The sequence below is a fragment of the Gymnoscopelus braueri genome (assembly GCF_963280865.1).
Source record: "Gymnoscopelus braueri genome assembly, chromosome: 22".
Classification (NCBI taxonomy): Eukaryota; Metazoa; Chordata; class Actinopteri; order Myctophiformes; family Myctophidae; genus Gymnoscopelus; species Gymnoscopelus braueri.
In genome coordinates, this window is record NC_137624.1 from 38,268,879 (window position 1) to 38,289,007 (window position 20,129).

Sequence of the window (20,129 nt, forward strand, 5' to 3'; positions counted from 1 at the left end):
AAACATTCCCTCAGAGTCAGAAACACATACCGAACCAAACGAAGCCACCAGCCTACAACACTGAATGAACAAATGTTGCTCTAGCTTCACTAGGTATACAAAAAGGACATCTCTCCCCAATGCTAGGAGGATGCAGGTGTGCTTTGTGTCTTTGTGGAGCTAGCTGTCCCCCACTGGAGATCAGCTTTTAATTTTTTATTTATTTACCAGCAGTAAGGAATAAAATAAAGACGATACGTGAAGTAAAAAAACCGCAATTCGACGCCTTCATCCCTGACAACAGTGAGTAGGTGTGACCTTGATACAGACACTGTATGGCACCTGTTAATCAGAAAGAGAGAGTGCAGGGAACGAGAGACACTGTCGTTCCACAAAGTATAAAGAATGATACATAACGTTTTAGAAAAATCTTGAAAGTGAGAACCACTGATATATAAGGCATTTGTAGAATTCGGCCTCAGGTCTTAATGGGTTAATACCACCTGTAAGTACCTCTGTGTACCCCAAGGGGTATGCGTACCCCCATTTGAGAAAAACTGGTGTAGGAGCCTAGGAGGACAGACACACACACACACACACACACACACACACACACACACACACACACACACACACACACACACACACACACACACACACACACACAGAGGTGAAGGTGATTGTTTGGTCTGTGTGGGAGCTGTGAATGATTTAACATGAGTGGCCATGACCGGCCTTCAGTACCTCAATACCTCCACGACCATTTCATCAACTGTTGAACCACCGAGCATGGGCCCTGGCAGAAGATAAACGAGAGAGAGAGAGAGAGGGAGGGAGAGAGAGAGAGAGAGATAGAGAGAGAGAGAGAGAGAGAGGGAGAGAGAGAGAGAGAGACTGATGGAGAGGAAGAGTGGCAGGGAGAGACAAAGAAATGGAGAAGGAGAGTGGCTCTGAAAGAAGGTGAACGGGAGACAAGAAAATGAGAGAGAAGCGGAGATGGATGGAAAATGGGAGATGAGAGAGATAATGGGAAGGAGAGAGAGGACACTGACAGAGGAGTGAGAGAGACAATGAGGGAGGCAAGGAGAGAGAGAGATTAACCTATTAAGACCTGAGACAAATGCCTTCGAAATCACAACTATTCAACATTGTTCAAACACATTAAAGATTTTTTTTAATAAGAGAGGTTGAAGGAGAATGAGAGAGAGAGAAGGGAAAGAACTGTTGTGTGTAGAAATGAATAACGAGCAAACTGCTCTTCTCGTCTTCCTATATCTGTCTCACAGATCTGGCGCTGAATATTTGAAGCCGTTTTGTCTTTCATGTCCCCCATATCACATTTATGACAGTAGAACAGCTCCCTGCCCCCCCCATATCACATTTATGACAGTAGAACAGCTCCCTGCCCCCCCCATATCACATTTATGACAGTAGAACAGCTCCCTGCCCCCCCATCTCACATTTATGACAGTAGAACAGCTCCCTGCCCCTTCACTGGACTTGGGAAAACAAAGTACCGGTGCGATATCAATTAACAATAGCATTTTAGTGTTTGATCTGGGCAGAAATGCATTCCGTATGCAGCGCGATATACCATGCGATGCGAGGGTTTGTATTAGCCGACACCAACTCAGGAGGACTGCTTGGATTGCCACCCTCCGCTTCTTTTTATTCAGCATCAGCAGTGGTGGAAAGTAATGAAGTACATGTGCTCAAGTACTGTATTTACGTAACATTTTGGGGTACTTTTACTTTACTGGAGTATTTCCAAATTTCTATACATTTTACTTCTACTCCACTACATCTCAGAGACAAATATTGTACTTCTACTCCACTACAATTATTTGAAAACTAGTTACTAGTTACTTTGTAGATTTTGATTATTATTACAACACATTGAGCTACCTCAGCCCTATTTAAACTTAGGCTATTTGAATACATCCGATCTACAAGCTCACAACGCGTTGCGACGCGTTGTGAGCTTGTAGATCTGCTATTTTCAAAACAGTTTCTTTTAATTTCATGATAACTTTCTGCATAATGAGTACTTATACTTTTGATGCTTAAAGTAAATTTGATGCCAATACTTCTGTACTTTTACTCAAGTAAATTTTGATAACCAGACTTTTTACTGTATTGATACTTTTACTTAAGTAAAAAATGTCAGTACTTTGTCCACCACTGAGCATCAGGGTCCGGGCACTCTGCAGTGTTGCTGGCTCCGCTGTCACGGCCCAGTGTGTCCACATACTGTAGGTGGTACGCCCCCTTCCCCTCCTAAGCTGTGCCTTGGGTTGGCTCCCACCGTATCAGTGGGCTCTATATCAGTTCCAGTGCCCAGTCAGCCTCTTACTTCACTCTCTGACCTTCATAGGGCATAGGGGGAGGCAGTATAGAGACCAGGATTACTGCATGTTTTTGTGTGGGTACCTACCCTAGGATACACGGGGAGAACATGCAAACTCCACACAGAAAGGCCGTTTCGCCAACCCCACCTTGGGTATGGGCACTATCTCCACTACTTTAACCCATTAAGACCTGAAGCCGATTCTACATGTCTTCCTAAATCTCAACAGTATTCTGAAAAACCTATGTTTCTATATCAGTGGTGCTCAATCTTTTTCATGTCAAGGACCCCCAAAATTATATGTATTTGGCTGCGGACCCCCATAAAAATATTTTGTTCCAGGGACCCCCAGAAGCAAAGATTTGAGCAAAGATTTGAGTTAAAAATATATATATTCAAAAGATTTGCACACATTTTCACAATTTTTCAAAAATAGCAGATCTACAAGCTCGTAGCGCGGCACTCGGTGCCGCGCTATGAGCTTGTATATCTGCTATTTTTGAATAGCCCAAAGTGTAAAATAATGCTTTTTAGCTCAAATCTAAAAAAGACACAGTTCCAGGTATTAATGGGTTAACTAAGAATAACATAATATGTAACTGTGCAGAAGGAAGCACGGTGGCTGAGAGCTACAAAATGATGTACGTGAATTTATGATGGCACGTGTGCCTGTTTCAGGAACCAGTTGTTCCTATTAGAGCTATATATGAAAGTGCACAACAACGTGTTCCTCTGGTACAGAGATGTACCCTAACACTGGTACAAAGATTACATCTGTGCACCCAGCACCACAAACAGCTGTGCGACGCACGCACCAAGTTTAACCCCTTAATGAAGAGGCTACAGTGTTTACTGTGAGACGAGACCTTTTCGGACGAGCGATAACCTCCCTCTCTCTCTCTCTCCCTCTCTCTTTCTCTCTACGGCTTTGAGAGACGGAGAGAGAGAGACAGAGAGCGATAAAGAGAATCAGAGAGAAAGCGAGAGAAGTTAATGTAGGCTACGTTTTAAGTTGTACAACTGGATTATTGGCACAAGGAATTAATAATCAGACTTTGAAGATTCCAGAGAGCGAGTTTGACTGACAGAAATCCGTTCAGAATTACGTGCGGTATAAGACCTGAGCATTCCCAGTGGGTGCTCGCTGTCTCCCGTGGGTGCTGCTCGCGCCCCCCCCGAGCCACCCACGGGATCGGTGCCTATATGGATCAAACGGTTTCAGAACTACAGCCTATATTGAATGATTTGTTTCTGAAATCTTTCTTAGTTCTTAGAAATGTGGTTCTAGTATTTATTCTGCCTCACACGAAAGGCACAACTGATATGTGTTACCTATGGTTCATTACTGGGCAGTGTATCTTAAACACTAAAAAGCAATTGCTTGAACAAGTTTTGACTTTGGCACAACAAAAAACATGTTAAATCCTCGAATGTAAAATTCCAAATGTAAATACGCCCTAGAGGGACTGAAACACTAAAATGCTAAAACAACCATGACCAGGTACAGTAATTAACTCTCTCAGTGCCAATGAAATAAAAAAAATATTGCGAACTGTGCCAGCATTTTTTTTTAATAAAACAAAATAATAACTAGAAAATGTGCTCCTCGGAGCACAAGTCTCCGCCAGTAGACTAGTTCTTGTGATCTGTAGCGTCTCTTCTTACTGGTGTTATGTGCTTGTTGATGTTGTCTTTCATCTATTGAATACTGTGACCAGTGCCTTCTTTTCCTTTCGATGTTCTTTACAGACTCTTGTACTTTTTCTTCCAGAGATTGTAGCAATCTTTGCTGTGTCATGTTGTCAGCATTTGTGGCTCGTCTTCGTTTTTTGTCATTTAGGGATTCTTTGTCTCTGTTTAGTGTTCTTTGTCTCTGTTTCTTAGCTTTGGCCTTCTGCGCCTTTGCTTCTTCATCAGGTTTCAGACGATGATTTACTGCTTCTTCAGTTTGCGTAATGGGAGTTAGTTGCATTGTGTGATCTCAGCTGTGATCTCTGTTTGTACTGGAAAGTACTGTTCCTGTCTACGCTATTTATATATTTATATTACATATTGTGATGTCACGTGAAACTTGACCAATGTTAGGTGTTCTCAGAGGGACACACACACGCACGGACGGGTGATTTGTACTGGAAGGTACTGTTCCAATCAAGACTGATTGATCCTGTCTTACCTCACTTCAGAGAACATAAATGGCTTTTTGAAGTGACACACCTATTTATAGGATTTTATTTCGTCATGCGTCCCTCTAGCCAATCAAAAGCATTGGTGTCAACATATTGTCACGTGTCACGTGGAGCTTGACCAATGTTAGCTTGGCTAGGGGGGGGGGACACACAGCGGGACGAAGCGAAAACATACTCTCCGCCTCCGGCGGAGACAATAATAAGTTAAACAAGAAGTGAATGGAGCAGCAAATCTTCGGATCACGATATCTTGGGTTCTGAAAATTATTTAAAAAAAAAGAAGAGAGAGTTGACTCATTGAGTGCCAATGACGTCTTTTGACGGCCGTTTTCACGTCACCTAATTTTATTTTATTTTTTCAAAATATATATTTTTTTGGGGTATTTTATTATTATTTTAATCTCAAAGGAACTAGGAGAAAACGATTTTCAAAAAGTTAATGCTCCATCCACTTCAATGTTAAAATGTAAACGGAGAAAAAAAAAATTTCTATTTTTCCTGCCTGTGGCATAGGGATCAACAAGCTTGAAATAAGCCTGGCAGTGAATGAGTTAAGAAAATGTTGCTATATCAGTGGTGCTCAAACTTTTTTTTTTGTCAAGGACCCCCAAAATTGTATGTATTATATGTTGATATTATGATATAGCAACATACGGTTTTCAGAAAACTTTTAGGATTTAGAAGACATTTCTTTAATGGCTTGAGGATTGTCTTATACTGTATGTTTGCTGCATAAACAAAGGGTCCTTATAGAAATCACCATGAGCTCACACCTGTACAGCTTGTTTTATTGCACCTACTTATCAGGCTGTTCTTGTCTAAAGGTTTGTTACCATCGTGTGTGTGTGTGTGTGTGCGTGTGCGTGTGTGCGTGTGCGCGCTTGCACCTGTTACCACTGGCATGAATGACTGAACGTGTAATTTGGGTGTCTTGCATTCTGGGTCCTAATGGCCCTCTATTTACTCTCACTTGAGACTGTCTCTCCTCAGTTCTCCTCTCCTCTTTTATCCTCTCCTCTCCTCTTTTCTTTTCTCCTCTCCTCTCGTCTTTTTGCGTCTCCTCTTTTCTACTCTCCTCTTTTCTCCTCCTTTCTCCTCTCCTCTTTTAGATATACCTTTTGTACCTGTTTCGTACCTCTGTTCTGTTTTCCCTGGGTAATGTAATGTACTCCATTGTCTGCCTGTTTTTTTTTTGTTTTTATGTGTTTTCTGCAGGGACTGCGGATATAAATTAGCATCTTTGCTAAATACGGTGTATTTACATTACATTGATATACATGTATTGTTCATTAATATGGGTGTCCCATCTACATAAGCAAATAAAGTAAAGTTTTCTGCTCTTCTCCTCTCCTCATCTCTCCTCTACTCTTCCTCTCCTGCTTAAATATTTCATGTCCTCCTCCTCTTTGTGCCCCCCCCCCCCCCCCCCACAGACCTCCCAGACCAGGCACACCAGAGACCCCTCGCAGGATGTCGTCCTCCCCGGCCCAGCCCTCCAACCCGGCCGCCCAGGCTCAGATCAAACAAGGTAAAGTACAAAAGGAGGCGCGCTGGGTTCATCACGCCCCGGGGGCCTCCAGCAGGGAGGAGGAGGAGGAGAACGGGGGGAGGAGGAGGATAAGAAGAGGGGGGGGTGGGTGGGGGGGGGGAGTGACAAGAGGAGGGCTAAAGCCCCATTTATATTCCGTCGCACCGCGGTGCCGTGCACCGAAAATAGCCGATCTCCAAGCTCACGACGCGCCGCGTTAACGGCACGTCGTGAGCTGGAGATCGGCTATTTCCGCCGCCCGGCGGAGAATAAATTAAGCATAAGGGGAAAGAGAGGGGGCGATTGCATGGATAACTGCTTGCTGTTATAGCCCACACAGGTCAGAAGAAAGAAAATCCACAAGAAGGACGCGGTTTGTTTTATTTTTTTATTTTAAGTTGATGGGTTTGTACAAGCCTATAAACTCTTTCACTGCATCGCCCACTGCCAGCCATTTTTTTGGTTTTCCTTACCTTAACTAGTCACAGAATATTTATCTCCAGTATGATCAATCCCCTGACTGTTAACCAGGAAGTGGATGGAGCTGTAAATCTTGGGATCACATGATCTCCTGGTTCTGTGTGCATCTGGGGATGATGCACACAGAACCATTTTTTTAAGGGTGATTTGTTTGTTTTTTGGTCATGTAGTACTGTGCTTTTTCTTTTAGGAATGCATTGTTATTGCTTAATATCAACATAATGAGCTGTGACAGTGTTTTATAAGGGACCAGTAGGTAAGCTAATAGGAGGACAGTAAGAGAGAGAGAGAGAGACAGAGAGAGAGAGAATTGTAGAAACATGATAGAAAGTAACTTTGTTCCCAGTGTTATCTCCATCTTATGAGATAAAGCCCCGAAAAAGAACTCCTGCCTAAAGTGTCTTAAACAGTAGCGGCTACATGATATCCAGCCTGTCAGAACTTCCTGTAGCTCTGTACTTTGTGTACTTGGGGGTTTAGCCATTTTGGGTAGTAGTTCTTGTCCGGTCTTAGATAGAAACAGTGGTGGACACTAAGTAAGTACATTTACTTGAGTGCTGTACTTAAGTACATTTGTGTGTATTTGACTCCACTACATTTCTAGGAAGTGACTCTTGGGAAGGAAACTTACAAAAATATATCATGCATTAGCCACTTAAGCCCTATTTAAAAAAAATAGGGCTTAGGAAAATAGCCGATCTACAAGCTCATAGGGCGTTGCAGTGCAAAACGTTCTGAGCTTGTAGATCTGCTATTTTCACTATTTTAGAAACTTTCTGACAATGTACTTGGTAATTTGTGCTTTTTAATTCTTGAGTAACTATTTACTTGAGGACATACTTTGTCCACCACTGGATAGAAAGCCATTTGGTGTCCTGTTCCGTCTGCTCTTTTGTGTGTGAATGAAGCGTCTCTTCTTCTCTGATAATACGTCTGATGAAAGAGGACCTGTGGTGTTGAGCGGGCTCTTCTTCTCTGACTAAATAACATGAAGGAACAGAGGAAGGCTTTTAACCAACGCCGCCACAATCACCATACAGCTGAATGTTGTAGGAGATAATCTCACACACACACACACGCACGCACGCACACACACACACACACGCACACGCACACGCACACGCATACAAACCACACGTCACACAAACACATATGGACACTTGCACACACACCTGCTTATGTACAGACCCAGACAAAGTCCCCAACACACACACACACACACACACACACACACACACACACACGCATGCGCGCACACACACACACACACACACACACACACACACACACACACACACACACACACACACACACACACACACACACACACACACACACACACACACACACACACACACACACAGTCGACCACACATTCACACACAGTTTTCATTAACTCTCACAAACGCACATGCATACACGCACACAAATCAAACACACACGTGTGTGTGTGTGTGTGTGTGTGTGTGTGTGTGTGTGTGTGTGGGAGGGGCGCACAGGGCTATTGTACCTCCATAATGTAGGCGGAGTGTGACAGGCGTGTGTTTGCTGGTGTCCTCATTCATGCCACACGCCTATTCACCACCTTTTCAGAGGGAAACGCTCTGCGCTGACCTCTGAAACGCCTCGCTTAACCCCCCCCTCCAAACCCCCCCTCTCTGAAGCGCCTCGCTTAACCCCCCTTTCACGAGACCCCCAGACCCCCCTCCCTGCACCTCCTCTATTAACCTCCATCCTGAACCCCTTCTATGAAACCCCCCCCTGCCTGAACTTAATCTATTAACAACTTGAAACCCGCATCCATATTCTTCTGGGGGGGAGGAAGGGGGGGAGAACATTCGCCAAAAATCGGCTGCTCTGTGAGCTTGTAGATCGGCTATTTTTTGGGCGAAGAGATTTGGTGTAGATGGTCAAAGTACTTTAAGTCAGTGGTTCTGAAACCTTTTCATGTCAAAGACCCCCAAATGAATATGTATTTGGCTGCGGACACCCATCTGAAAATGTTTTGTCAGGGACCCCCAGAAGAGAAGATTTGTGTTAAAAGCAATCTTTGAGATTCTTCCAGATGTGTTTTTTTTTTCCATAAAATAGCAGACGGACAAGCTAATGTATGAGCTTGTATATCTGAAACGAGTGCTGCACTATGAGCTTGTAGAACTGCAACTCTTTTTTAAGAATCGTGAAAATGCAAATCTTTGAATATGTATTATATATATATATATATATATAGTATAAAAAAGTGAACATTTTTTACTCAAATCTTTGCTTCTGGGGGATCCTACAAATGTCTTCTAAATCATAACAGTTTTCTTTTATTTATTTTTTTCTTATGTTGCTATAATCAGTTGTTCTCAAACTTTTCCACGTCAATGGCCCCCCATCTCAAAAAATATTTCCTCCCTCCAGAAGCAAAGATTGGAGTTACAAATAATGGTTAAAGTGGTTATACACAGACAGACGCTTCTCCGGTTTGAATGGCTTAATTCAATTAAGCCATAAAACTATACAGTAGATCGATGCAGTCACTGTATTGTTAAGGGCCTACTTAATTGGCATCACCTGGTGTCACACAGGTGATTTGTGTGATGCTGAAGTATGATCAAGTAGGGCAACCGACAGCAACGTTATATTTCTCTCCTCTCTCTCTCTCTCTCTTTCTCTGTCTGTGTTTGCCAGCCTTCTCATCATTGTGTTTGCATGGCTTTAGCCTACTGCCTGCACACTGGCCAAATTGTCTCCTCTACTCTGTCTTCTCTTTTCTTTCTTTCTTTCTTTCTTTCTCTCTTCCTGTGTATCACCACTCTTTAGCTGACTTTAATGTTGCTTTTACTGTTTTTCTATGGTGTCTTTTTAATCTCTGTTTGTTTCCCTCTGACTGTTATTACTAATGTAACTCAAATATTGGACTCACATTCATACTGAGGACACGTTTTGTTCTCATGGTGGTTTTGGTGGTTCAGTTCATGAATTTGTAATCCTGGTCTGTTTGTCTATTTGAATAGAGCTTGTGTGAAATATCGAGAAGATATTTGAGATCTTTATGATGTCATGTATACAGTATTTATATACGTGCATAAATGTATTCATTGTACGTTTGGTGCTTTTGTCTTTTAGTATTTTTGTATAAATGGTATGTAGATGTTATATTTTTAGTTATACACATAACAAGTGCGTATTCTGTAAATACGACATGCTATGATAATATATGATGTGTCATTTTATTTGTCATACTTTCAAATGACATGGTATACTGTGCATGTTAGTGAAAATGAGCTCTGAAAATCAAGTCTCATTCAGGTTGTTAAAGGGATATTTCACTTTCCCCAAAAAAATGGGTAATTTTATCATCTACTCAGGCTTTTGTGAGCACCCCGGACAGTTTTTAAGTTTCTTGATTCAGTATTTAGATATTTGATATTCATTTTATCAGACACTCCTATGCAAACTCCATTTTAACCATGTTAGATCCATCGGAAACACCCGTCTTTCTTTGGTTATGGTGACTGATATTGTCCTTCTAATTCGTGAGGAGACCATGTTTTTTCAATTACTTTTTTCATTTATTTTTTATATATTTTTTGGAAAATGAAAAAAAATTTATACAATAAAAGAAACAGCCCCCCTCACGTATTAGGAGGGCAGGATGAGTCACCGGAACCAAGGACAGGTGTTTTTGATGAATCTAACATGTTACAAATTGAGTTTGAAGTTATAATGGGTTTGTATAGGAAGGGGGCGTGTCTGATTGAATATCAAATATCTTAATACTGAATCAAGCAACTTAAGTAGACGTAGACGATAAAATGACCAAAAATTTTTTTTGAAAGTGAAATATCCCTTTTCATGCTTTTTCATGGGTTTCATGCTCCATTTAAAGTATTAGATTTGCCATCACTACCAGACATAATTCGGTAGTCGATCTGATATTACCTTTTCCTCTTAGCCTTGCCTACTTGTTGTCAATTATTTGTACGATGTATTGTTTTATTGCATCTTGTTTATTTGATACACTTATTTGTTTAAGCTCTTGCTCATTTGATTTTACTATTTGTCTCATCTGTTTAAGAAAGTAGGTAGCTGATATATTGCACTTTTACCTTAACGCTAGTTATACTCTTAGTTGCTTGTTTGAGAAGAGAATGCACTTAAGACTTCTGTTGATTAGTTTTCTTTCCTACCTTGCCTACCTATGTTGAATGCACTTATTGTAAGTCGCTTTGGATAAAAGCGTCTCCTAAATGACTGTAATGTAATGTAGATTAAATTAATTAATTACATTTAATTTAATTAATTACATTAATTACCGATATAAGTAGAAAGATTAGGTCAAAGTAAAAATAAACAAATAAATAATGTTTTAACACATACTGTTTTTATTCAGTTAAATACTATGGAAGACTGTGATAGCTATATATTAATTAATGTCATTATTATGTAGGAATTCTTATTTAATTTATTTAATAAACATACCTTATTACGGTAGTGTTGTTTTAAATCTTCCCCTCCTGCTCAGGTACAGGATTCTCTCGCTCTCGCTCTCTCATCCTCTTCTCTCTCTCTTCCTCTTCTCTCTCTCTTCCTCTTCTCTCTCTAACAGCTGTTAATCCATCTCTCCTCAAAGTGCTTGCTGGGGAAATAACAAGTTTGCCTTTCCGTCTGTCCTTTCTTTTAACTTTCAATGTCCTTCACTTCTTTCTATCCTCCTCTCGTTTTGTCCTCCTTGTATTATTTATCGATGGAATTTATTATTTATTATTAATTAAATGTTTCATTTCTCCTTTCACATATGTTTTCGTGCTCCTGCTTTCTGTCGTGTATTTCCGTCTGCTCTGGTGTTAATTTATGAATTCATTTATATTGTATATTTTACCCCCCCCCCTCTCTCTCTTCCATCATATTCTTTTAACACCTTCCTCCCCTCTTTGACTGTTGTTTCTCTTTCTCTCCTCTCTTCCTCTTCTCTTTTTTTTGCAAGCTGCTGCAACTTCTTCTTCTACTACTGCCCAGGGGGGATCAGGGCCCCCTGGGGGGGTCCTCTCTCAGGGGGTCCCTGGATCCCCTGGCCCGGGCCAAGCTTCATATAGTTTCCCCTCAGTCAACGAAGGTACTGATTGGCTGGCTGGCTGCCGCTGCTTTAGGGATCACATGACTCTCATACACCTCACAACCAATCACACACATCCAGAGTCTCTTGTCTGTCTCTGTCTGTCTGTCTGTCTGTCTCCCCGTCTCTATTTGTCTGTCTGTCTCTGTTTCATCTGATCTCTCTGTTTGGGTCTTACACTCTCTTCTCTCTGTCTCCCTGTCTCTCTCTCTTTTTCTCTCTCTCTATTGTTCTGTATTTGTATTTATACTTCATTGTACGACGGTATCACTTTCCAAAATCACCTGATCTACAAGCCCACAACGCGTCGCATCGTGAGCTTGCAAAAAAGGTTGTTTTCGGCAAGCGGCACCGTTGTACATCTCTTCTGTTCCTTTTTCAATTATAAATTTCTTTAATTACCGCCTTGCTCTTCTCTTCCCTTTCTTCTCGCTCTCTTTGTCTCTTTCTCTCCGTTTCTCTTTCTCTCCGTCTCTCTTTCTCTCCGTCTCTCTTTCGCCTAACTGACGGAGGCAGCCGAAGGCCTCGTCAGCCGGATTAACGTAATCTTGTCGTGTTCCACAGAACGGTACAGGACAATGCAGTGCTCACATTATAACAAACAGTCTGAAATAAATGCACTGTGCACTATAAAAATACACAGCAACAGCCCAAGACTTTGCTGAGCTGGGCAGATTGATACTGTAAGAAGTGAACTATTACAGCAAATGATTGTACAGTAGCATAAGAATACACAGGTACAAAATATGTAAGCATCATACACAATATGTGTAGACATAGCATCTGGTCTGGTCTACTACAGCTAGAGAGAGTGATGAAATCGGCACACTGTTTTAGAATGCATAAAGTGCAGTACAACGTTCCGACCTGAAATGGTCCAAGACTCAGTTTCAGGCTTTCAAAACTTATTTTCAAACTTCTTTCAAACCTGAAAATTGCAACTTTGATGGCGGTGTGCCTGGTACAGCAGCTCAACCAGTTAGTGCATTGAGTAGTAGACCAATGCTCTGCTTGTGATGTTCAAAAATAGCAGATGTACAAGCTCGCAGCGCGGCACGAGCGCTGTGAGCTTGTATGTCTGCTATTTTTTGAATAGCCAATGCAAAAATCTAAAATGACACAGATGCTTTCCCGGTAGTAAGGGGTTAACGCCATAGTCCATGGAGGGTCTCCTCTTTCTCTCTCTCTGTCTGTATTTCTCTCTTTCCTTTGCACTTTCTCACATCAGTCAAGCACTCTTCTCTTATTCCCGTTAGCGTCTTATTCCAGATGTCTGTCTGTCTGTCAATCTGTCTAACTGTCAGCCTGTCTGTCAATCAATCTGTCTGTCTGCTAACCTGTCTGTCTGCCTTCCAGGGCTGGGTTCAACTCCTTTTTTCACCTGAGTTGTCTTAAGTTTACCACTTAAATACTGCAAGACAATCATTAGAATTATTCTATATGATTCCAATGTATTGCATTGTGTTGTGTTATTGTGTTATGTTCAATTCTGTTGTGCTTCTGTCATTGTAGGTGAAAATTAAAAAATTAAAAAGTTAAACGTTTAAGACATTTTTGAAAGAGAATTGACCCCCAGCCCTGGGGTCCTGGTTTTTGTTTAGTTTTCTCTCACAGTTTTGACTTCTGTGCTGTCCAGTGTAGTTCTCTATGTCTGTCTGTCTGTCTGTCTGTCTGTCTGTCTGTCTGTCTGTCTTTGTGCCTGTGTGTCTATCCTGACAGTTTGTTACCAACTCTTGTTTGCATGCTTGCTCTTTTCACTGGAGGTGATGGGGAGTATGTTAAATAAATACATGAATAACAAATACATGAACAAATAAATAAGTAGCTGGATTGAGCCTGGCTGAGTGTAAGATATATTTTCTAAATTGACCTAACCACTAAATACCTGGTGGACAATCAGAATTCCCTTCACGTTCAGGCCAGACATAATATACATATTGTACTTGTTTTTGACATAAACGGACCATTTAACAAATCTTGTGTATTTATGTGTAGAAGCAGCATTTCTGTTTGACACCCCATTCCCTCTTGGCAAAATGATTTATCTTTATGTCTTCTTTTAAAAACCAACTTGGACATTCTTCCCTTGGTAAAATGTTCAGATGTATGTAATGCAGTCTTTTGCCTTTTGCATTTGCTGTTTTATTTTATTTTTTCTCTTTTCTTTAACGGATTTCAAACGAATTTCAAACGAATGTCCTCATCCTCCTTCTTTTTGTGGTTGTAGGAAAAGTGCCTTTTAAAACCAGCAATTCCTTATTTTTTTTAATATTTTGTTATAAAAAATTAAAAACAATGTGTTTCTTTACTAAGTAAATGCAAGAAAGACAAAGCAAGCATGCTCACAGAGCTTCATTCCTTGGTAGACGTTCTGGCTTTGTTGTTCTAGAACCCTCCCAGCTATAGGTTCTAGAATGCTTCATGATGTCCTTTAGAGACGTAAAAATGGCACCCTTTAAAACACGTCTTGTTCATATTAGTTCTCAAACGTGTGGTCAGTGTCCGAACAGAAGCCTTAAACCTTGATTTATGCTCCGCCACGTCGTGTTCTGAGCTTGTCGATAGGCAAAGTTTTGGTTTGTGACACCATCATACGACAGAGTTTAAATCAGGCTTAAACTCTCCTTGGTTCAAGATGATGGCAATTATGAAGAGCATATTCTGAAAGAGAGAATTAAGCATTTATTGTTTCCTGAAAAATTTGCATTCTAAGGGGATCTGAAGGGTAGCCTTCAAAGACACACTGACCACACGTTGTAAAGAATCTTCTCTATGGTGTTTGTTTCTAAATAAATGCAACAGCTAAGTCCCTACCCCTCCCCCCTCTCTCTGTACATTAATGACCGAGGTAAGTTTACATTAGTCACAACCAGCAAAGAAATCTTCAAAGAATTTCTTTGTCGTTCATATTATAGTCATTAAGCACATCCGTTGGTCTTTTATTTATCATTTATACGCCATTACATGACTGTGTTGCTTGTCGACGAGATCTCTTCTTGTCGGCAAGCGCCGTTGTGTGACGGTGTGTGAATTGAACTTTATGCTATCAATGATAACTAATCAAGCCATATATTGTCCTGATATATGTGAATATAAAATATTTGGTTCATGTTGAGTATCACTGTATGGAGTTCTACGTAGACCCATTTTCTTATATCAAAATGTGTTGTTTTTGTTGTTTTTTGGTGGGGTAAAATATATATATATATATACTTAAATATATATGTATGTCTGATATTTGTACACATCTGTGGCTCACAGAAATACAACTGGGGCTGGAAGTTGAAGTGACACCTTGATATGTTGAGTTTCTAGTATTTTGATCATACAGAATGTTCCTGTATGATCATGTCTGTTCTGTTTACCTGTTATTCCAGTGTGCCAAATTATTGTTGATTTTATCTCTTCTGATCGCTGAAATGAAAGATGGATATGTAGTTGATTTTTCTTAGTTAATATCCTCAGTTCAAGATAACATTATAGCTTGCTACAGCTAGCTTGCAGGTAACACCACCATTGTTTTCAGTGACAAATGGCATGTTCATAAAAAAATAAATGTTTGAAGAAAACAAATCACAATGTGACATTCTTGTTGATGAAAAACTAAAACTCACAATGTCAAGGTGTTGCTTTTTTTTCTGTTTGCTATTACGTACGGTTTCCATTCCAAATTCTGGCAATGGAGTCATTTTGCACAGGAAGTGAAATGCCCTCGCCCGGGGGCTGGTGGGTTACAGTAGATAAGTTTCCATCTCTCAGTACAAGTGTTGTCATTAATGTGTTTTTGAATACTTTATTCAAACAGGTGTATACATGTGTTAGTTTGTCTGTTTGTGTGTGTGTGTGTGTGTGGGGGGTGTGCTGCTGCTATATGGAAACTCTTATATCTCTAGAAAGACTGTTCTATTTTTCAAGAACACCAGTCTGTTGTAATGAAAATGGTTCTTGAAATTGTTTTATGACATTCGAAACAATCCCATTGATCTAAATGTACAGTATACAAACTCAAAATATGATGTTTGAAAGACCACATTGGACAAAAAAATAATCAGTTCAGTAAATATTTCTTTTCAGATTTTGGACACAACATAAAAAGATAAAATTAAAAAGTATATGGTTATGTTTTCATACGGCAGTTGCATTTGTGAGTGAGGAGGACGAGACGAATAAATGTTTTATTCTTTGCTCTCCCTTGGTAGTTTTCCTGACTTGTGTCTTTGTGTTAATGTGTGTGTGTATGTGCATGCAGGTTGGAGTCAGCTGGCTGCCATGCACTGTGTGATGCTGCCAGACCTTCTGGGCCTGGACAAGTTCAACCCTCCTCTGCTGGAGATGCTGGCCAGGAGATGGCAAGACCGCTGTCTGGAGGTAACACCACCTTGCAGTCTTATGCAAAGGCTAAAATGTAACTTAGATAGGATGTTATGTAGGCATCCTATAGTGTGTATATTTTCAATGTATAGGCTGATGATGGTTTAGTTTATCGAGAGTGTGTTGCTGGGACAGAGAAATGTTGATAATAAAGTTGATTTTCTCCTGATTTGTCTCTCTGAAAAAAAGCCATTTTAGTGTCAAAATGTTCTGAATATTGTGTGGCTTGTGACGATCTGGTCCAATATTTAGTTCAGTGACCATGGAGCTAAAGAATGGTTCAGAAGCTGTGTTCACGTTCACTCTTCCATTGGAATCAATAGACTCCAACCTGCTTCCTGTCTCCTAAAAAGGCGTCCGCCCACTTCACACAGATGGGGGAAGTAAACCGGAGATGGTGGGTCTTGCTATTTACGTCTCGGGCTACAGTTGTATTCATTTCCTCCTCCTGGTTTTAGGTGCGAGAGGCAGCCCAAGCCCTCCTATTGGCTGAGCTGAGGAGGATTGGCCAATCGGGGCGTAAGGATACCATTGACCTGTGGGCTCCGTACCTGCCTCAGTATGTGGACACTGTCAGCTCACGTAAGTACATCACACTGCTGTATGTGTGTGTGTGTGTGTGTATGTATCAACATAGTTAATATCATATTGTATGTCATACATGGTCAAATCTGTGTGTTCATCAGGTATCATTATGTAAAAGAGTGTAACAACTGACCCTACTATACCCTGTAAAAGTCATATTGATAGCATTATATGTAGCTTAGTTACAGGGGTCCCCAAGTTGGGGTCGCGGGACACTGACGGTGGGGTCGCGAAATTATTTTGGTTAAAAAAAAAAATCCCAAAAAGAAAAAACTTTTTTTAAGAATGTATTTCAATCTAAAAATGATTACAAATAGTACATTTTACCCATCTCATTAGGTATTGTAAATTTGATTGGTTGAATTCTATATTATTAACAGTATACAAGTAGTAGGCCCACAGTCAAAAGTCATACTAAAATACATTACAAATGCGCACCGAACGTGCAAATTGATGTGCATAAATTACCTCCACGATTAGGTGGGGTCGCGGGTCAATGGCCACATTATTTTGGGGTCGCGGGCTGAAAAGTTTGGGAACCCATGGCTTAGTAAACCGTCGCGGGAATTCACATTTTCATGTGTCTTCTGCAGAAACCAAAAAGTGGAAGAGCGATCAGCGAGTAGATCATACAGGACTGTTTGATCAACTTTTACTTGCAAGCTTCCTCTATGCTGCTTTTGAAGTGTGTGTGTGTGTGTGTGTGTGTGTGTGTGAGACTATAACCTTCCTTTGTACACTGTAAATCCTCAGGGTTCATTTAAAAGTGCTGTACTGTAAGTGATTTAAAACGCTATATTCCAGGAAAAAGCCAGGTCTTATGAACACCTGATCAGCTCAGACACGGCAGTTAGACATATCTTCGTGTCCAAAACAGTTACTTTTCAGGATGCAAATAAAGTAGCAGCTCAAAACGCATCGCTTAGTGCCTCGTTTCGAGCTTGTAGATCTGCTGATTTTTGATGCTTTTGTGTGACGCTGTAGTGTGATCTTGTTGGGCGTTAATTTACGGAAAAACACAGAAAGTTAGAATATGGAGATAAGAGGTGTCTGCCTGACAGCAACGATATACTTAGTTGCATGCTGGTGTGACATACCAAAGCGTGTCATGCTGCGGCGTGTTCTGAGCTTGTAGATCAGTTATTTTTTGGCTTAGGGGATAGAGTTAAAAACGGCATTCATAAAATTGCCGTCCTAAAAGGTTGAGGTCTTAACAAGTAAAGTGCAAATATGTGTGTGTGCGTTCACGTGTACGCTCACGTGCGCAGCTCCAGTAGGAAGGACTTTCTCCCTGTCAGTGGTTCAGGACGGGCCAAACGGGCTTCCTCTGGGGAGACGTTGTCATAGCAACGGGCACCACTGGTCAGTGTTGTGTTACCACGGCAGCACTGTGTGTGTGTGTGTGGGGGGGAGGGGGGTACCTCGGGAGGAGAGGATAGAGGGATGACAGCAGAGAAAGAGAAGGTTGGAGGAGAGAAGGGGGACCGGGGAAAGAGTGATACATTGAGGAGAAAGAGGGATACATTGAGGAGAAAGATGGATACATTGAGGAGAAAGAGGGATACATTGAGGAGAAAGAGGGATACATTGAGGAGAAAGAGGGATACATTGAGGAGAAAGAGGGATACATTGAGGAGAAAGATGGATACATTGAGGAGAAAGAGGGATACATTGAGGAGAAAGAGGGATACATTGAGGAGAAAGAGGGATACATTGAGGAGAAAGATGGATACATTGAGGAGAAAGAGGGATACATTGAGGAGAAAGAGGGATACATTGAGGAGAAAGAGGGATACATTGAGGAGAAAGAGGGATACATTGAGGAGAAAGATGGATACATTGAGGAGAAAGAGGGATACATTGAGGAGAAAGATGGATACATTGAGGAGAAAGAGGGATACATTGAGGAGAAAGAGGGATACATTGAGGAGAAAGAGGGATACATTGAGGAGAAAGAGGGATACATTGAGGAGAAAGATGGATACATTGAGGAGAAAGAGGGATACATTGAGGAGAAAGAGGGATACATTGAGGAGAAAGAGGGATACATTGAGGAGAAAGAGGGATACATTGAGGCGTAGGACTGTCAAAGTTATTACATAATGGCCTGATCACAATTATTTGAGATAATCGCAATTATTTTTGCATAATCGTCATAATCGTTTCGATTCATTCATCTGATGAAAAGTAGCGATCTACAAACTGTGAGCTTGTAGATCACCTATTTTTGAAAAAGAAATGCGTTGGCCGTAGTACATCATTTATTTGGATCGTTGGTACCCTGTCATTGTCGGTCATTTCTGCCCTGTGCAGGTTCTGTTTACAAAGCCTAGAAGGCAAACAGACTGCTGTATTTGTCTGTGCAATTAAGCACAGTTGCAGTTAATTGCAGTCATTATGTAGGACTATTAATTGTCAACTAAAATGTCTTGACTGTGACAGCCCTAGGGCATACATAGAGGAGAGGAGGGAGGGAGGGAGGAAGGATGAGTAAAGACTGGGATGGAGGACAAGAAGAGCGGGAGAGGAATGGTGGCAGGAGAGCGAGAAGCGTGGCGTGGGAAAAGGGGAGGGCAGAGTGTGAGGGAGGGATGGAGAGAGGGAGAGGGAAAGAGGACAAGGTTATAGGGGTCATAGAATCTGATCTGCTCTTTGTTCGTGGCTCTGCAGCCTAAGAACGGTACTGTGTGTGTGTGTGTGTGTGTGTGTGTGTGTGTGTGTGTGTGTGTGTGTGTGTGTGTGTGTGTGTGTGTGTGTGTGTGTGTGTGTGTGTGTGTGTGTGTGTGTGTGTGTTACTGAAATACTGATGCATTCACACAATTAGACAATGCACATTCTGTGACCTGTAGGTAAGAACATACATACACTTTAGTCAAAGTACACATGCACTCACACACACACACACACTCACACAATGATTTCGAAAACACAGGACATGATGTTAAAGATCCAAAGTGCCTAGGGACTCTGCATGGCAGGGGCGTCCTACTCCCTGAGCCAGGCTTGCACTTGGCCGCATACCTAAAGATAGAAGACTTGATGCGCTGTGATGTTGAGACAGCTGGACAGACACTTCTTAGGGATTTTCAAGTGGGTTCCTACTTTCACCAACGTTTCGCTGATTTAACCCCACGACGTCTCCAGTAGGCTCAGCAGTGTATTCTGGCGTCCCAGAAACACTTCCCTCTGCATCTGTCCAGCCGCTTAATTGGGGGACCAACTAGGGTCTTTCCTTTTCAGCCAAAGCCACTGGCTACTCCGCTGTGCTAGTCTGGATAGTTCCTTGATGGCCTGGCGTAGGACTTGTCCGCTGATGCCTAGGTCCTTCATCAGCCTCACAGTTGATGTTGCCACAAAGCCCCGACATCCAACTTCTGCTGGGCAGACCTTTGCTCTCCAGCCCCGCTGTTCTGCCTCTGCTGCAAGATCTGAGTAGCGCAGTTTCTTTCTTTCAAAGGCTTCCTGTACTGCATCCTCCCAAGGGACTGTGAGCTCCACAAAGTACACTCTGCGCTGTGAGTTGGACCACAGGACTAGATCAGGCCTCAG

The 20,129-nt window shown here is 41.5% G+C and overlaps 1 protein-coding gene across 1 annotated transcript in view; it reads left to right on the plus strand.

The window, feature by feature from the left end:
- Nucleotides 1-20,129, plus strand: part of wdr7 (WD repeat domain 7) — a 145,315-nt gene that overhangs the window by 58,806 nt on the left and 66,380 nt on the right. Inside the window, exons 19-23 of the mRNA XM_080419360.1 lie at nt 5,946-6,040; nt 15,874-15,992; nt 16,454-16,577; nt 18,117-18,657; nt 20,112-20,129. The exon at nt 20,112-20,129 is cut by the window's right edge and continues 101 nt beyond it. Of these exons, the coding sequence (XP_080275486.1) occupies nt 5,946-6,040; nt 15,874-15,992; nt 16,454-16,577; nt 18,117-18,657; nt 20,112-20,129 (897 nt within the window). The remainder of the gene's footprint in view (nt 1-5,945; nt 6,041-15,873; nt 15,993-16,453; nt 16,578-18,116; nt 18,658-20,111) is intronic.